The 18,159-nt window shown below is 40.1% G+C and overlaps 1 protein-coding gene across 1 annotated transcript; it reads left to right on the top strand.

Annotated features, from left to right (window-relative positions):
- The first annotated feature begins 593 nt into the window (after positions 1-593).
- On the top strand, positions 594-15,326 carry LOC126998554 (ubiquitin carboxyl-terminal hydrolase MINDY-1-like). The gene is made up of 9 exons (XM_050860341.1): positions 594-752; positions 5,169-5,914; positions 6,455-6,654; positions 6,856-7,055; positions 7,971-8,113; positions 8,967-9,160; positions 9,838-9,942; positions 10,222-10,387; positions 10,793-15,326. Exons 1-9 carry the CDS (start codon positions 740-742, stop codon positions 10,805-10,807), a joined length of 1,782 nt encoding a protein of 593 aa, XP_050716298.1. The 5' UTR covers positions 594-739; the 3' UTR covers positions 10,808-15,326.
- The last annotated feature ends 2,833 nt before the right edge of the window (positions 15,327-18,159 follow it).

Raw genomic sequence — 18,159 nt, forward strand, 5'->3', positions numbered from 1 at the left:
AATAATAATAATAATAATAATAATAAGAAGAAGAAGAAGAAGAAGAAGAAGAAGACGAAGAAGGAAAGGGGGAGGGAAAAACAAAGCTCAGTGTATGAATATATCAATCAATCAATGGGGGTATACGCCGGATCGAGGGTGCGTCGCCTCGCTCACTTTATGACGCCAAACTCGGTGATCCCTCTGGGCAAGTCACCATGCAGGGCCCTTTCCCTGGCAGGATTTGTCTACTTGCTCAAGTCACGAACTCTGTGGGCGTCCCGGCCCTTGGTTGGTTTCTGGGTACCGTGCCACATGCCCGTATTGCCGGAGTTGGCATTGACGGACTATGTGGGTAATGTATGTCGAATCTCACGGAGTAGTCGCCGTTTTGACACAATCATTTCAGCGGTATCATTAAGAATAACGCACAATAAGGAACTCAAGATAAAAGAACCGGATCTTTGTCCTTCTACACAGTACTCTTTATTATATCAGTATATAGTGAAATATTAAGTGTGCATTGTGAAGTTTTAAGTGTGTATATGAAATATCTGAGTGTGAAGAACGGAACAGGTCAAAGGAAGTAGAAGAAGAAGAAGAAGAAAAAAGAAGGTCACTTCTCGAGGCTGCCGCTGGTGGGTGGCGGCGCTGGTGTTTGTTTACTACAGCTGGTGTGTCGCGTCCGTCCAGCCGCCCACACCCCCGCCGAGGACGGCCGTGCTGAGTGCTGACGCCCCCCACCCATGCTGCGCTAGCCATGGATCCCCCGGGTGAGTGCTGCGGGGGTGGGAGTCTCCATGGAAGCAGGCCAGGAGACTCCCCGTGGCTGGAGTGACTCATCCATTCATTTGGGTTGTCATGGTGGGAAACAATACTCTTGGTGGTTGTTTGCTGTCCCGCAGCTGGGTGTAGGTTGAGTGTTTGCGTCACTGTGTACTGGACAAACAGGAAGGTGATGGGTTACTAATGAAGCGTCAGTAGGTTACTCTATTAATGGTTTAGGAGGTTACATCAAATCCTGCAATACTTTGTTACTTAAGTGATTATTTTATGTTGTCAAAAGGCCAGGCTTCACAGTGGTGATGGTCCACTGCTGCTCCTCAGTCTAGTGTCCTTCTTCTTGAGGTCCAGATGGTCCAGGGTAGAGTTTGAGCCTACCCTGTTGAGGTGTGTAGCCCTGTACTGAATTGACTTGAACGTAACAGGCCTCTACGTACCATTGGCTGCTATGTACCACCGGCTGCTATGTACCATCCCTGGCTGCTATGTACCATCCATGGCTGCTATGTACCTGGCTGCTATGTACCATGATTATAGCTATGTAACATTATTATTAATATAATTAATAATAATGTTTATTTGTTTGCCACGCAAATAGAGAATAGAGCAAATAGAGCTCTGCTCATTATTTGCTTCGAAAAGGGCAACTTAGGAACTCCAGTGGATCTGCTCACTATTTGCTTTGAAACTCCAGTGAACTTGCTCAGTATTTACTTCCTAACTCCAGTTATCCTTTTTATACTACCATGGCATCAGCACTACCATGGCATCAGCACTTTTCCTTTGCTCAGGATGTGGATTGTGTGTTCTCCTTAGATAGGAAGCCCTTATCTGTGACGGATGCAACAAGTGCTTCCACCGCTTATGTGGTACAGCAATTTCACAGCAAATAGGATTATTGTATGCAGTTTTAATATGTTTATGCTTTTGTGTTATCTTTTAATGTAGTTTCATTACTTTTATATCATGTGTTTTTAATTTTTTTCTTACAATAAATATTTTATCTTCCTACTTGGTATCTGGTACATAGCAGCCTTGTTTGGTACATATAAGCCAAAGCAGTGGTACATAGGAGCCGGTACCTAGCAGCCCAACAATGCTACATATAAGCCAAAGCAGTGGTACATAGGAGCCGGTACCTAGCAGCCCAACAATGCTACATATAAGCCAAAGCAGTGGTACATAGGAGCCGGTACATAGCAGCCGACGGTACATAGCAGCTAGCATTCGACTTGAATTTATTGGAAAAACTCAGACTTTATAAAAAAGTATTGAGCACAGCTCTCCCAAAAGAAAAAAAATACACTATTTAGTCCATACAAGTACGTGTCTGGTCTTATAACTAACCTGAACAAACAAACAATAAATAAATAGATAAACAAAAGTAACAAAAACAGTTACCAAGAAAAAGCTATTTGGAAGAGAATAATGACTTCTTGATCTTGATCTGTAATGCACAGGGCACCTGTACAGGTGCATGACATGCATATTTGTGTTGGCTGTTGGGGGGACGGGGGAGCTGAGTGTGCAGGGGAGGGAAGTGAATCAAGTGTAATAATCTGTCAACACCTGTTACTCATCTGAACATGTTTAGCACTGACCTTATAATAGAAATAAATATTTAATAACATTTACATTGGCACTTTGCATTAGTGCTACAAATTTGAAATGTGTTGGCCTGTATGTATAATAGTTTGATTGTACATATCACTTAACCTCACAGTTTCACCATTGATGCACTCAAAATATTCAATTCAAATTCAGAATATTCAATTACTAAAGTCTTGTCTGGCAGGCTGCTTAGGAAGTCATCTCGTTGTTTTATAAATGTCTCCACTGGGCAGTTTGTGAGGTTTCATATTTCTTTAGGGAGGCAATTGAATATTTTTGGGCCCTGGATACTGAAGCTGTTTGACACCTTTGTTATGGGGGAGTGCTTGCCTCTTACACTGTCGCCCAGTGCTATCATTGTGGTGAGCCTCTTTAGTGAATAGTGACGGGTTGGACACTCGGTGCTACTTTAGTATGCGGTCTACCCGTTCGTTTCTACTTTAGCGTGCAGTCTACCACCATATTTACAATTCAGTGTGCAGTCTACCTCACTACAGGAACCTTATACTGCAGGGTAATGAAAAACAAGCTGAATAGTGCTGATTATAGGTTTTATTATTATGACACCAATTAACAAACATATCAGCTGCATCTTTTCTGAGTATTTTCCAACAGATATGATAAAGGTGTGACTGAAAAAGCTCACTACTGACTCCTCTCATTGTCTTTAAAATCTTTGTTTTGACGTCCATCCATGATCGTTCAATAGCTTGAGTGTGTGCTCCTGTCACTGGATCTACATAATGTTGTTGGTGGTTCACTGTAAGATGGTGATAACCCATGGCATTTAGATTACTATACGCTGGCCATTCATCCAAATGAATTACGGAACCTTTTTCACATTTCTGCTCAATGATTGGCAATAGAGTGTTTCTGTCACACTGTTCCACATAAAAGTCAGGAGCACTCAGGTAACATGAAGTAATGACGACTGTGGTCAGGACATTACTCTGGTCAAGCTAAGGTCTCTGGAAATAGGTCAGGTCATTCAGGTGTCAGGTGAGCACTTAGGTAACAATACAACATCAGATGAGGTCTTGGGAGACAGGTCAGACCGGTAGACTGCACGCTAAAGTAGAACCACACTTGGTGCATACTGGGGTAGACTACAAATACTGCTGTAGACCGCATACTAAAGTAGCACCGGGCACTCTTTCTTCGATTATTTTCTAGTTGTAGATTGCCATGTACCTCTCCCTCCTCCTCTGCTGTATGTAGATTTTTAGGATCTTTAGCCTCTTTCAGTACTCCAGGTCTTTCGTGCCCCTGATTTGTCTTGTAAAGTGACGCTGGACTGATTCACTGGCTTGGATATCTGCAGCTTTGTGAGGAAGCCAAAGCTGACAGTCATAATCTAGTATTGGCTGGACCCAGGCCATCCACAGTGTCATCAGGCAGGCCTTTTCTCTTGTGTGGAATGTTCATAGTATCCAGGCAGTTAATTTCAGTTCCTATATGAAGATGTTAGTTAAAATTCACTTCATTAATCATATATTTCTTTAGAACTGAAATTATATTATTTATTTATATGGATGGTGTTATTAGAGAAATTAATGGCAAAGTTGGGGAAGTTGGAGTAAGAATGTTCGCTGAGGGAAGGAAGTGGGTACTGAATTCGATACTGTTTGCTGATGACACAGTGCTCATTGCAGAAAATGAAAGTGACTTACAAAATTCGGTCAGTGTTTTTGATAGAGTCTGCAAAAGAAGAAAGCTGAAAGTAAATGTCAGCAAAAGTAAAGTGATGGTTTGTGAGCAAAGTAGAAGTAAGGTTGTAGATTTTGTATGCCCATATAGAGTGGGAATTGAATGTGAAAAAGAATGCAAAATAATTTTGAATGGTGAAGAAATGGTGGAGGTCAATGAGTTTAAGTACCTTGGATCAGTTATGTGTAAGCATGGTAGTACGGAGGGAGAGATAAGTGAAAGGGCATTGCAAGGAAGAAGGGTGGTAGGGTCTTTGGGATGAATCATGAATGGCAGGAGTGTGAGCATGGAGGTAAAGAAGGATTTGAGAAATACAATAATAGTACTAACCCTCACATATGCAAGTAAAACGTGGGCCTGAAATGAAAGTCAAAGGTCTAGAGTGCAGGCAATGGAAATGAGTTATTTGAGGAGTGCTTGTGGTGTGAGTAGAATGAATGAAATGAGTAATGAAAGTGTGTACGAGTGTTTTGGAATGTGTCACTGGGGTGAAGGGAAGAAGTGTGGAGTGGTGGAAGAAGTGAAGTGACACACTTTAAAGTGGTTTGGCCACATGGAGTGAATGGAGGAGAGTAAGATGACCAGAAGGGTGTAAGTGAGTGAGATAGAGGGAGGGAATGCTAGAGGATGACCTCCAGTGAAATGGAGGGATAGGGTGCAAGAGTACGTTAGGGAGAGGGGGGAAAGATCTTTGAGAAACTTTGAGCAAGCAAGGAGGGAGTGTCTGGATAGAGAAAGTTGGAAACTTCTGCCGTGGCTATCCCCTGGTGGGAGCTCCTAGGAGCAGGCGTCGATGAAATGATGATGATGAACTGAAATTAACTAGTGTGGCTGGCATGGGTTTCTTTCTGGCACTACATTATTCTGCAGTAACATCATCATGGCATTCAGATGGTCACTAAGCCATGCTCTATGTCTCATTTTTATAAGAAAGCAGCTACATAGTATGATACCTCAGGATTTGTAATTATATTTCAAATGCGGGACGGTAGATATTTGGATGTCAAGGGGCACTTTATTCCTTTGTATTCATTCTTTTCAAGTAGTTATCCTGGAGAGCATTTTATAATGGTAATATTTTTTTTCAGGAAAAGGTGCAGAGGAAATGGGAACTGGAGTAGCTGGTGGGCCTGAAAATGTGCAGGCACCCGCAGAAACAGTGGCAAAAGCAATGGATCAGTCAGAATGTAGTTTACCTGAGGAACCACAGTTGCCTAATGTATCCAGTGTGACGGGTACCCAGGACTCAGAGAGTGTGCATCCCAAAGTGCCTTTAACTGATCCACACAGCACAACCACACTACACATGGAGGAGCCTGAGAGAAACTCAACAGCCCTGCCAAGTGTAGAGGAAACTAATGTTAAGGAAATACTTAGTGGAATGTCAGATAATAAGGGGGAAAAGTCCAACAGTGAAATCAAAAGTAAAAATTCTAATTCCTTGACTGAAAACAGTGAAAGTAAGAATACAGTATCCACTGATCCTAACAACACAAGTGGTGATAATGGTGCAAATGCAAGTGAAAGTAGTGAAGGGCTGAGTTGGATATCTGAAGGTGAATCAGTGCTGCCTTCTATGGGGATCCTGCCTGAAGCCGAGGAGAGCCCGGGCCAAGCGTCTCAGGTCAAGGCGTCACAGTCCTTAGAGGGAGCGGCTCAAATGGCTGCCTCGAGCTCTGATGCACACAGCCCTGAGGCCCACCCTGCTGATCCTTCAGATGTCGTTCACAAGATCAAGAAGATCAAATGGCAGGATATTGAAGTGCCCATCATCACACAAAACAACAATGGTCCATGTCCACTACTCGCCATTGTCAACGTTATGATTCTCAAGGTGAGTAGTGTATGATAAGCACAATGATATTATGCCTTGATCAAGAAGAGTGAATTGTATGATAAGCACAACGCTGAGGACCAGTAGACCGTAAGAGTTCTTGACGAGTCCCGCCATTCCCATGAGATGAAGAATGTTAAAAAAGCCTGTGCTGCTGTAATAGCATGAGACGCAGATAAAGGCTTCAGAGGCCTTGAGTTGTGGAGTGCTATTTGGCTTGACATTAGAGGGTCTTCGTGGTTGTCATGGTGGCCTGGGTTTGAATCTCAGTCGGATGGTTGGGGAAAAAATTATTCTAAGTAAATCAAGGAGGAGTATTGCTAAATATTGAGAAATTTCTACGCAACCTCATTTCCACTCAACATTTCCTTTCTTTCTGCTGTATCAATCTTCAAACATCCTTTGTATTGACCTTCAGGGAAACTGCAGTGGTGAATGTATGCCGTGTTGTAATTGAATGGGGAAAGTTATTCATGCAGTAATGCAGAAAGATACTCATATGCCAAGTGTGTGATGTTTTAATGAAATTTGTCTTTTCAGGGCCAGATTACTTTGCCGGGTGACAGAACAGAAATCACAGGGGGGGAGCTGGTGCTGGTGGTGGGGAACGCTTTATTTGACCAACCAAGGAACTCTCTCCCGTCAGAGATGCGACGCCACGTGGAGCAGAACACAGAAGATGCAATCAGTATTCTCCATAAGTTACTTACTGGCTTAGATGTTAATGTTAAGTTTTCTGGGTGAGTTGCTTGTGTTTGGCATCAATTATTCATTAACTTGCTGCTTGAGTTTATATCATTATTGTTATTTTAGAAAGTGAAATGAATCATGAAAACAATTTAAAACTCATTATCAGATGTAAATACCTATAATTATGGCTTCCTGTTGAAGTCTTCATGTCTACCATAACCACATACTGAGAATTTCTCCTCCAATCCTAGGGTGCGAGACTTTGAATTCACTGGTGAGCTGTGTGTGTTTGACCTGCTGGGCATCATGCTGTATCATGGGTGGGTGGTGGACCCTTCCAGTGAGGCTGCTGCTATCATCAAGGATCTCTCCTATAACCAGCTCACTAACAACATATTTGCCTGGAGAGAAGAAGCTGTAAAGAATAACAACAATGATCTTCTTGTAAAAGGTATAGGCTATAATATATATATCATCATTCATCATTTCATCGACGCCTGCTCCTAGGAGCTCCCACCAGGGGATGGCCACGGCAGAAAAGCTTCCAACTTTCTCTATCCAGACACTCCCTCCTTGCCTGCTCAAAGTTTCTCAAAGATCTTTCCCCCCTCTCCCTAATGTACTCTTGCATCCTATCCCTCCATTTCGCTGGAGGTCGTCCTCTAGCATTCCCTTGCTCTATCTCACTCACATACACCCTTCTGGTCATCTTACTCTCCTCCATTCGCTCCATGTGGCCAAACCACTTTAAAGTCTGTTGCTTCACTTCTTCCACCACTCCACACTTCGTCCCTTCACCCCTGTGACACATTCCAAAATGCTCGTACACACTTTCATTACTCATTCTATCCATTCTACTCACACCACAAGCACTCCTCAAATAACTCATTTCCACTGCCTGCACTCTAGACCTCTGACCTCTGACTTGACAAAGAAATGATGCATTGATCTTTACAATGCTCAATTATCACATTCTCTGTCTCCCCTTTTTCTGTGTATCCGTTGTTGATATGAAGAAGTGCATTATGATGAGAGTCATGAATTTTTTTCACTGATTTAAATGACTTTAAATAAAAATGTCACAAGTCCTTGAAATATTCTTCTCAGTTCTGTATATAAGTAAAACTGTCATATTTATTAACTTACACAAGTATCTTAATTTTCCTGTATATTGGACTTAGATTTTCTCCACCAAAGGTTCCCTGTAGTTTAGATTTTGCAGCATCATATAAGGCTTTCATATTGGTTCTATGATTTCTGTGATTTTGAGTACCACTTTCACTCCAGAATGTGAGGAGTCGTGATTTGCAGTTCCATTGACTTCTTTCATTAATGTATCATACTAATTTTTCAACCTCTTGTACAGCCATGTTGTGTGAAGAGTTCATGGCCAACAGTGGATCTCAGTTGACCATTCATGGACTCTTTGAACTGGGATCTGCCCTGGGACATGAAGAGATTGCAGTCCTTTTCCGTAATAACCACTTCTCCACTATATATAAAAGAGGGGTATGTCTTCATGGTATTACCTTGAGATTGTTTCATAATAGCTTGCCATTTTATATTCAGACAATTAAGTGATAGAACAGAAAGGCCACTTGAATAAAATTTTCATCCCCCTTTAGTCTGTATTGTTGTGTACTCTCCTTCTTAGTGAAACTTTCAGGGGTGGCAAGTGCAAAGAGTAACACCTACTTTTTAAAGTCTTTTAGTCTTTTTATCTTACATCAATTGAAGATTCATCATTCCTTTATGATTTTGCTTTAAGCTGACCCCTTGCTATTGGTTCCTCACTGGGTGGATATTATGATTTAACAAAGGCATGTTGGAAGGCAGTGGAAAGAAGATAGAATAGGAAAAGTGATAAGGTGAATTTACTGATGTATGCTTTACTTTTTGGCCACTCCTCAGACCTATTAACCCTTTCCATCCGTGACGCAAACGTCGGCGTCACAGTATGGAAAGGATCAAGAGGAAATGGAAGAGGATTAATCCTCTTCTAAACCTCTCAATCCTCCTCTAAATTCCTCTTAATCCTCTTCCATATCCTCTTAAGAGGTTTAGAAGAGGATTAAGAGGAAATGGAAGAGGATTAAGAGGTTTAGAAGAGGACTAACCCTTTCCATACGGTGATGCAGTCGGACGCCGACGTCGGCGTTGCAGGAGTGAAGGGTTTAATAATATAACCCCAGTGTCAGGATAAAATAGGATGGACAAGATGAGAGTGATAAGCCATGTTATTATCATTAGTCCTTATTAGCAGTAGTAAAAAAAATTGAAACGGAGAATTTTATTTATGCTGTTGTGAGACCAGGTTTTGTGATACTTTCAGTGATAATATATATTACTTATCAAATTTCAGGAACAACTGTACCAGCTACTCACTGACCAAGGGTTCCTGCATGAGAACATGGTGTGGGAAACTCTCAATGATGTTGATGCCACCTTTTCTGAGTTTGTCAATGGGAACTTTGAGACCATTCCACCAGCCTCAGAACCATCGCCATCTTCAAGTGAGGGGCAAAATATGACGCTTCAGCAGCAAATAAATTCTGAGTATGTTTGCAGTACTTTTTATTTATGTTTTATATAACTGGCTTTACCACTGCATTTGTTCTGTGCCTACTGTGGATCCTAGTGGTGAAACACCTTTTTACCCCACAAAGTTTCTAGCGTGTGCTAAGATTGCTGAACTCACTTATTTTTTCCATTATCTTAGAAAATGGTGGTTTTAACTGATGTCTTGGATAACTTTTAGTGCCTTAATTTTTGGGTTGGCTGGGGTGCTAGATCTTGGCTTTAGCTTCTCACATACAGATTTTTTTTTATTTACTGTGTTTTGGCCTCAACAATTGCCAGTACCAGATCTTCTGTGGCCAGTCACACATAATTTATGAAGCAGCTTCTCAGAAACCTAAATCAGTCTCAGGCCTCCTCTAAAGCTTTCCATTATATTTGCACTAACCATATGACTCCTTTGTTCCATTAATTTTGCCAGTCACACATCATTTATGAAGCAGCTCCTCAGAAACCTAAATCAATTACAGGCCTCCTCTGAAGCTTTCCATTATATTTGCACTAACCATATGACTGCCAGTTTTGTTCCACTAATCTTCATTCTTGTTCCACTCAGAGACATCCCTGCCATGTCATGATGGCTGCAGTGAAAAATGAAAATAAGAAGATGCTTGTCTAATAATCCACTATATTTTAATAACACTCCTTCATTCCAGTCAGCAATTGGCAGCAATGCTCCAGAAGGAAGTAGACCAACAACAGCGCCAGCAACAGAATTTTGAGCGCCTTAAAGATTCCCTTGGTCTTCATAATTTAACAGAGTGAGTGCTTCCATTTTCTAGTTTCTGTTCAATACTGTTTGAAGTTGTGACACTTCTCTCATATTTGCTGATTTGTGTCATGTTCTGCCTTACAAATATGCAAGAACCAGATTTATGGTGTTTTATTTTCTTATGATAGTGTTCTTGCATGCTGTCAACTTCTTTTAAATCAATAATATTTGTAAAATGTTTTAAAACATTTGTCGATCAGATTTTTTTCGTTCAATAGCTGGGAGGGAGGGAGAAAGAACCTTGTTTCAATTTAATAATCTTTTGCAGTGAGGAGATGGCCAAGAAGCTACAAGAAGAAGAGAACAGGTTAGCAGCTGAGGCCGAGGCTGAGGCTGCTCAGCCATCCCGTCAAGCCACTACTGTCCCACCATCTGTCTCTGCTCCTTTCCCACAGCACAGTCCTCATGCACACGAAGATAAAAAGAAAAAAGAAGTAAGTGCTTATATCTGTATTAGATTCTGTAGCAGATGGTGTCATCCTTTTCAAAGTAATTAAAAGAAATGTAATGTAGGGTGGTTACTGCACCATTTATTTTCCTGTTATGGATAGTAATACCAGTATTCATTGGTCGTTGAACAGGTATTGCTACTGGTACTCTTAAGCTTTGAAATGGCACTTTCTCAGTTATTTATACATTGTGAAACCTTCATTGTGTCAAATTATAGAGGGATGGTGATAACTAATATATTTTCAGATACTGCCAGTCATGTAGAATGGTACTCAATGAGTTATGATACAATTATATTCCAAGGAAAAGTATTGTCAAATTGCATTGATACCTCCTAGGCTTGGGGAACCACTTCATTAAAATTTTAAGAAAAGTTGTTCCTTTTCCAGTGTGTAATCCTCTGAGGGCGCCGCTAGTGGGTCAGCGCCTAACCGCCAGGCCTACACGGGGGACAGTCCCCATCAGGTACACAGAATGCCTCTGGGAGTGTGTGGGATGGTCTTATTGTTATTTGTTATTAGAAAAAGTGAAAAAAAAGTTCCTCTCCTCCCTAGTCTAATATTAGTGTATATTTGAGAGTATAGTTACCTTGGTTTTGAAGTGTGGAAGTGAAAAATGAATGTTTAGAAAATATCTTAAACTTTTTTTTGTCAAATAAAGCTTTTAACATCAGTTTAGTAACTTAATGAATTAAAAGTTTCATAAAAACAAATGTCCTACATATGCCATACTAACCTGTATTTCTTTGACACAATTCCCTCTTTAATTCACATGGATTTTGTATGGCCTAAAATATTACAAAAATATTCATTTGAACTTTTTCTCTACCATTATATACTGAGTCATCATTTGAATCACTCTACTCTGTTTATGAAAGCTTTGATGTATAGAAATATTGTTTTGAGTGGGGGTTGAATTGGGCTTATCTCTGTTATGTATTGTCTGGTTCTTCATGTAACATGCAGTTCATAAATGTACTGATATTTATACAAATATTTTTTTCTAGTTTTTTGATGTCTGTCAGACAGTAATATGACAAATATAGATATTTCATAATGAATAGAATTTCCAAAATCTAAACTAATAGTATGCAACTTTCAAAACATTGGATGGATGGAGGATCTAAGGAGTCAGGATGCAGTGAAAGAGAATATGCACCAATACCTTGGGAGTCTGGTTTCCTTTGATTAATAAATGAGCAAGAACATTTTCATGTAAATATGTAAGGCTGAGATGCTTAGCATTTATGCCCGCCATTTTAACATCAAACACGTCATAATTTGTTTAACATCACTTCAGTAGTTTTCTATGTTTATACTAACTGTTGAGTATTATTGCTGCTATAAACCTTTTCTGTACATACCTAGAAGCACTGGTTTACATCCCCTTTCCTTTAGAAAGATAGTCCATATAGGGAAAGAGGGAGCTAAGGAAAGAGAGTTACCATAAAAAAACTAGTGATGGCGGGAAGTATTGCATCTCTGGTTATTGTGGTAATGATATTGTAAAAGTTTGGTAGGAAATTAAGTACATAAGTTACCCTTATTTATTTACTGTTTTGTTGAATTTAGTCTCACAAAAAAATATTGAGACTCATTCATTGTATCATAAAATGCAAAGAAAAGTGCAGTTAATAAAGATTTAGGTAGAGTATATGCAGAGATTTAAATGAATAGTTTCGGGCTTTTACTTGCTTCTCGTCACCATCTTTGTCTTGAGGTAGGAATCATCAAGAATCACCTTCATTATCATTCCAGTTTTAAGCTCCAGGAACCAAAACTCCAGTCCTTGATATACCTGGCCCCAAATATTAATATTCAGTGTGGACAGCCTCTTACAGTTTTGGTGACTGGCAGGTCGAGGGTACAGTCCTTGTGTCGTGGTTTTCAACAGGAATCTCCCTGTTATTGGTCTGATACATGTCACTCTTCTTGGTATGGTAATTTTTCCATTGATAGCATCTTATACCATATGACCAACACACCTTCTTTTGTATAGCAAACATGCCTTTCATTCAGATCATGCATGTCTTAAGTGTTTTTAGATTGCCAAGGTTTTCTTCTGTTATGAATGTCTATTTTTTCCATGTTGTCTTAATTTTCAAGTGAAGGGTCTCAGGTTTTTAACAGCATCATAATATCAGGCCTACTAAGTGTTGATGTGATAAAAAAAACTAACACAGGTTACAACTTATTTATTTATCTGTATCTCTGACAGTCTGTCCATGCATGTGATGAGGATGTTGAAGTCACCAAAAGCTTCACATACCTTGGTAATGGAGTGCATAACAATGATGGGTCTAACCAGGAAGTCACTCGACGGATTGGCCTGGCCCATGGTGTTATGGACACTCAATACGTGTATAAGGCATTGTCAATATCTATGCTGGTGAACAAAGATTCAAATCCTAAAGTCTCTTGTGCTCCCTGTCTTACTGTATGGCTGTGAGACATGGACACTGAATAGTGGCTTGGAGAGGCATGTCAATTCCTTTGGTACCAAGTGCCTTCACAGGATCATGGGGTATTGCTGGGATGACTTTGTGTTGAACCAGCAACTACTGCTTGAAACTGAATCGAGGCCTGTTACCAACTTAGTCTGTGAACACCAATTCTGGCTATATGGGCACGTGACATGCCTCCCGGACGTCGATCTTGCTCACAGGGTTGTTTCTGTACGAGATAACCTTGAATGGAGGAGACCAAGGGGACGCCCACGTAACACGTGGCTGGGGCAAGTCAGCGAATCCTGCTGGGAGGGACTTGGGATGGTCAGGGGAGCTGCATGGGAGCTTGCTCGGGAGGACTGCTGGGAGTATGGGTGGTGAGTGAGTGAAGTGATGTACCCCCAGGTGTATGCTCCCCATTAGTTAGTTAGTGTAGCTCTGGTGCCCTGTTTCCTACAAGATGGGGGGACAGGTGGCTCAGTGGGTTTGGTGCTTGGCTAGCAACCAAGAGGTTGTAAGTTCAATCCCAGCTCATGGCAGCTTCTCGGTGAGAGAGGCAGCACTCTCTTGTAATCCTAGCAGAGCTTTATGGTCTTAGCTACCTAGCTCAGACAGATTCTTTCATCACCTTTTAATCCCTTAGAGAATTCTCCTTGAGAGTGGCCATGCCAGAAGAGTCTGCAGTTCTTTGGCTCATAGACTTTCTTTTTGCACCATTCATGCACTCCTGTGTCTCTCCTTCAAGTATTTCCACTCAGACTTAAGTCACACCTTAGTTACACTTGGTCTAAACGCTCAATAAGGCCTAATTCACACTATACGGACAGTCACTCTTCAGTCACGGTCTGTTTATGGTCCAGTCACGGTCTGCTTATGGTCCAGTCACATATTATTACATGTATTACAATGGGAGCATCCACTCTACCAGGAATGGTCAAGCCACAGTCCAGTTGCACTTCATTCAATAGATATCTTGGGTGGACTGTGGCTAGAGGGAACACACCACTTTGGATGCCACCAATGGTCTTGCCCCGGTCTTGCTTTGGTCCTCACAGAGAGAAAAGTACTGCATCTTTCAGCTTTGAATAGTATTTTTTTCAAAAATGCCAGTGCTTATTCTAATGTAATTGTAAAATATGCTTTCATCATCAATCAAATGAGGAAACAATGTATGGAATTCTCGTTCACTCTTCTTATCTTACAAGATTGTGTGAGCCCATATTCTCTTTATTTTCAACTTTGTATTTTCCTTACTTTTATTCCTCATCCAGTGCAATGATGATCATTGCCTACTTTGCTTGTGAAAACACACATCCTCCATTAATGATGGTGTGACTCTTCCTGCTGAGGGAGCAGGGATGACATGTGCCCCTCAGGCCGTGACTGGAGTGATCGCGTCCCTTGACCAGTGTGTGTGGATGGACTCGGACTGTGACCAAATTGAGAGCGCCCCTTGACTTGACTGTGACTGGCCCCATAGTGCGAATAGGGCATGAGAGAGTGAGTGAGAGGGAGCCATACCCTTGTCTATTTTTTGGTAAGCTTAAGAACAAATTTACTATCTTCTAATAAAATTGCTTACATTGATTTCTGTATCTGCAGACACTTTTGCAAGTTTTAATTATAAGCTTTAGTGTAAATTTGGTAATTTCTATCTATTAAATTGCGAGAACTTTATTGCCAAGCTGCACTTGGGGTCACTTCAGTATTTATATTTTTTTTGTCTTTATAGAAATATATATTTAGCATAGCTATATGATGTATTATCTTTATATTTGTTTTCTTTCATTGTTTCATATTGTTTATATTTTAATTGTCTTTCATGAGTTATTTCCATTAATGTATATCTAACAGAAATTTTAATAGAGCACTAGAAGTTTGCAACCTTAGTTTTTGCTAGCTCTAGAATCTTACAAGGCTTTATTTTTGTGCATTTGATCTGCCAATGTGTGTATAGCAATTTTGTTAACATTTTCATTATTTCAATATATCTCTATTAATTTGATCCCATAAACTTGCCATGAATTCACCAATGTTGAAGGAACACTGTGCTGATGTGGTGTCTGAGGGAGGCATGATACTGGAAAGGTTCCTCATTCACACCCATATGGATTCCAAAATTCTCTACAAATATTTTCATTCATCTTCAAAATGAGATTGTTTAGAACACATGCAATAATGACAGTAAAATACACCTCATCACTGTAAAATTGACTCCTAGGGTACAAGCTTCACCATTATTCATGCCAAATGCTAATGAATTGTTTTTCTTGCTGCCAATACCTGATCTTCAAAATTTGGTTCTTGTTTCCTTGCTCCCACCACCAAGCTCCAGCCACACCAGCACAGTGCTCTCCCTCACCTCTCCCTCCACTGTATACCATCTTGCTTTACACTAAGTGCTAAATATTCTAAGGATATTTCAATGTTTGGCTACTGTGCTTATGTGTATATTGCATTAAATTATTTTTTGTTAAAATTTTATGGCTTTTCATCTGATCCAAATTTTTTCTTGTCATCTTAATTTAGAAGGTGTGACAGAAAAAAATCATATATATATATATATATATATATATATATATATATATATATATATATATATATATATATATATATATATATATATATATATATATATATATATAAGATGAAACAAATGTCTATGTTTCGCATTTGCGAATGTGAATGCAAATTTTTTGTTTTACAATTCGTAAATTCGAATGAGATTTGCAAATATTGCAGTCCAATCCATATTACTACACTTTTGTGACTGGATGCCATTGTGAAGTTATGTAGAAGCTAGCTGCAATACTTCAGTGGAAGCTGGTTACAGTCGTTAATGAGAAAGAGAGGCAAGTACGTCTTACCTCGGGTATGGCTCACGATTTAATGACTGCGTGGCAGTGAGCGATAACCGTGGACATGCGGCCCACTTAGGGGTTGGAGGGACAGGTTTGCTGCTTTGCTTCCCCGGTCCTCCCTCACCCCACTCTATTGGCCTTAATGCATGGCCACACATATTTCTTTGTGTAAACTGTAAACTCTAAAATTTGTTAGTTTTCAAATTATAATTGTTTATTTTCATTAGTTTTAGGAAAATATTTGCATATTCACAAAAAAAAAAATGGTAATGGAAATGCAAATGAGAATGCTGAAAACATAGCGAATATTTGCACCTGCAAATGCGAAAGTGAATATTTGGTCCATCTCTAGTGTATATACGAGTATATATATATATATATATATATATGTATATATATATATATATATATATATATATATATATATATATATATATATATATATATATATATATATTCCATGGTGTGTGTTGTTGTGCCTATAACTTATGCAATGAATAGCAAGGCATGATTTGAAACTGCCCCCCAGTCCTCAGTTAGCTCTGAACAGGAATATAAAGTGTAGTACATGTATACAGTCATTCATCACTTAGCACCCACATCACTTACAAGAAATATTACTCTGCATGACTGGGGCCCTACATGCTGTGGTTATGGGGTTTGCAAGGCTTGATGAAGGAAGGGATGGGGATGAAAAACAAAAAGGGCTGATGCTGCGTCACCACCAGCCAATCACAGCTATAATGTCCCAAGGTGACAGCCTTAAGGAGTGGGGAACCCTTTACCTTAATGCTAATGCCTGCCTTGTGTCACGGGGGCTGAGTTTGAGTCCAAGGCAGATTGTTGGGAAGAAGATTTATTTTTGTGAGTAGATGAATATCATTTGCTCTGAAAAGTGGCAGTTCCCCCATGGAAGTGGTGGCAAGGCAGTGCCATTCACTCCTGTGTTGGGTTTCTCTCCGTGTTGGTGGCCAGTAATTGGATGGCTCGTCTTGAAGGGGATCTTAGAAAAGTGATGTGAAGAAAATATTTTGAGAAAATCAAAGGGAATATAAATTTATCTAAATTGGAAAAAGGACAAAACTATGAAGGCCTTAAGCTGTGGGGCCCCCTTTGGCTTGACGCTAGAGTGTCTGCCTCGCATCTTGGGGACCTGGGTTTGAATTGGGGCAGATTGTTGGGAGAACATATCTCCTGAGTAGTAGATCAATTTCTCATGTGCTTTGAGAAGTGGTAATCTCCCACCTTCCCCCAGGATATAAATTTATTTTATGAACATTATTTTTTACTTTGCTGCATATACTTTTTATTCTTTTGTACAGTACATACTTCACCTTATTTTTCTTCAATAAGGGAGTGTATGGTGTCTCAAGTAAGATGTTTCAGTCCTTGACAGGTGAAGGTGATAGTTGGCCTGGAAGCTGACAGGTGTTCATTACTTCTGATGTACTGGAAGGCCTTTGTTTGATTGAAAAAAATATAATCTCATTGTTAAAACTATAAAGGATTAATTGGAATTGCTTCATACCTGTTGTAAAGTAAATGTAAGCATTATCTGTAAGCCCTCAATGATCTTACAAATAATATGGATGCAGAGAAGATAACTTCTTTCATCCACTCCTCCAACAGCCTTGCTGCATCCATGTGCTGTCCAGCTTTCTAATGTAAAGGCTAACCAATATCTTTATCCTTCTATCCTTTTCACTGGTAAACTGTGGAACAGTCTTCCTACTATAATTCCACTTCTCCTAATGACTTGCACTTTTTCAAGAGGGTTGTGCCTAGACACCTCTTGAACAAAACTGATAATCTTTTTGACATCATATGTCTTTAGAGGAGCTGTATTTTTTTCAGCCCTTAGTTCTGTCTTCTCTATGAAAAAGGGTGGTGGAGGGAGTATGAAGTGACACTTTCCAAGGCATGGTTCCCATCTTCATGTCTTTGTCTATGGTAGAATGTTCATTCACAGTTTGGGTCAAAGGTAGCTAGCTTACAGTAACATACTACCTTTCTTATGTTTACGTGCAGACCCATGGCACTGGTAGACTTTCTAGAAAGTTGCAGGTGGTCAGTCCCAGTCAATATGTCGCCTCAATTAATTGTTTATTGCAGCAATCTGATATATCTCAGGCTGGTCCATGGTGCCCTCTGGTGCTCCCCTTGACAAAAGTTACTGAAGATGATGGATATCTGGACCACGCCTGTCCCTCATATATGTGTTTTGCTGTATAAGCTAGAGGAGAGAATGGACAGAAAGACTTTGGGCTAACTGAAACTGACCTGGGCAGGGTATTTTTGCCGCAAGGTACGATTCTAGCAGTGCTCACGGCTTCACTATCACCGGGCACTGTGGTGGAAGTATTATACAGTTTGTCTCAAGTGAAAATGCCTTGCCATACATTTTTTGGGAGTTGATCAGGATGTTGTTTAAGGGTGTGAAGTCCTGGAA

This window comes from Eriocheir sinensis, chromosome 14 (assembly GCF_024679095.1).
Source record: "Eriocheir sinensis breed Jianghai 21 chromosome 14, ASM2467909v1, whole genome shotgun sequence".
Taxonomy (NCBI): Eukaryota; Metazoa; Arthropoda; class Malacostraca; order Decapoda; family Varunidae; genus Eriocheir; species Eriocheir sinensis.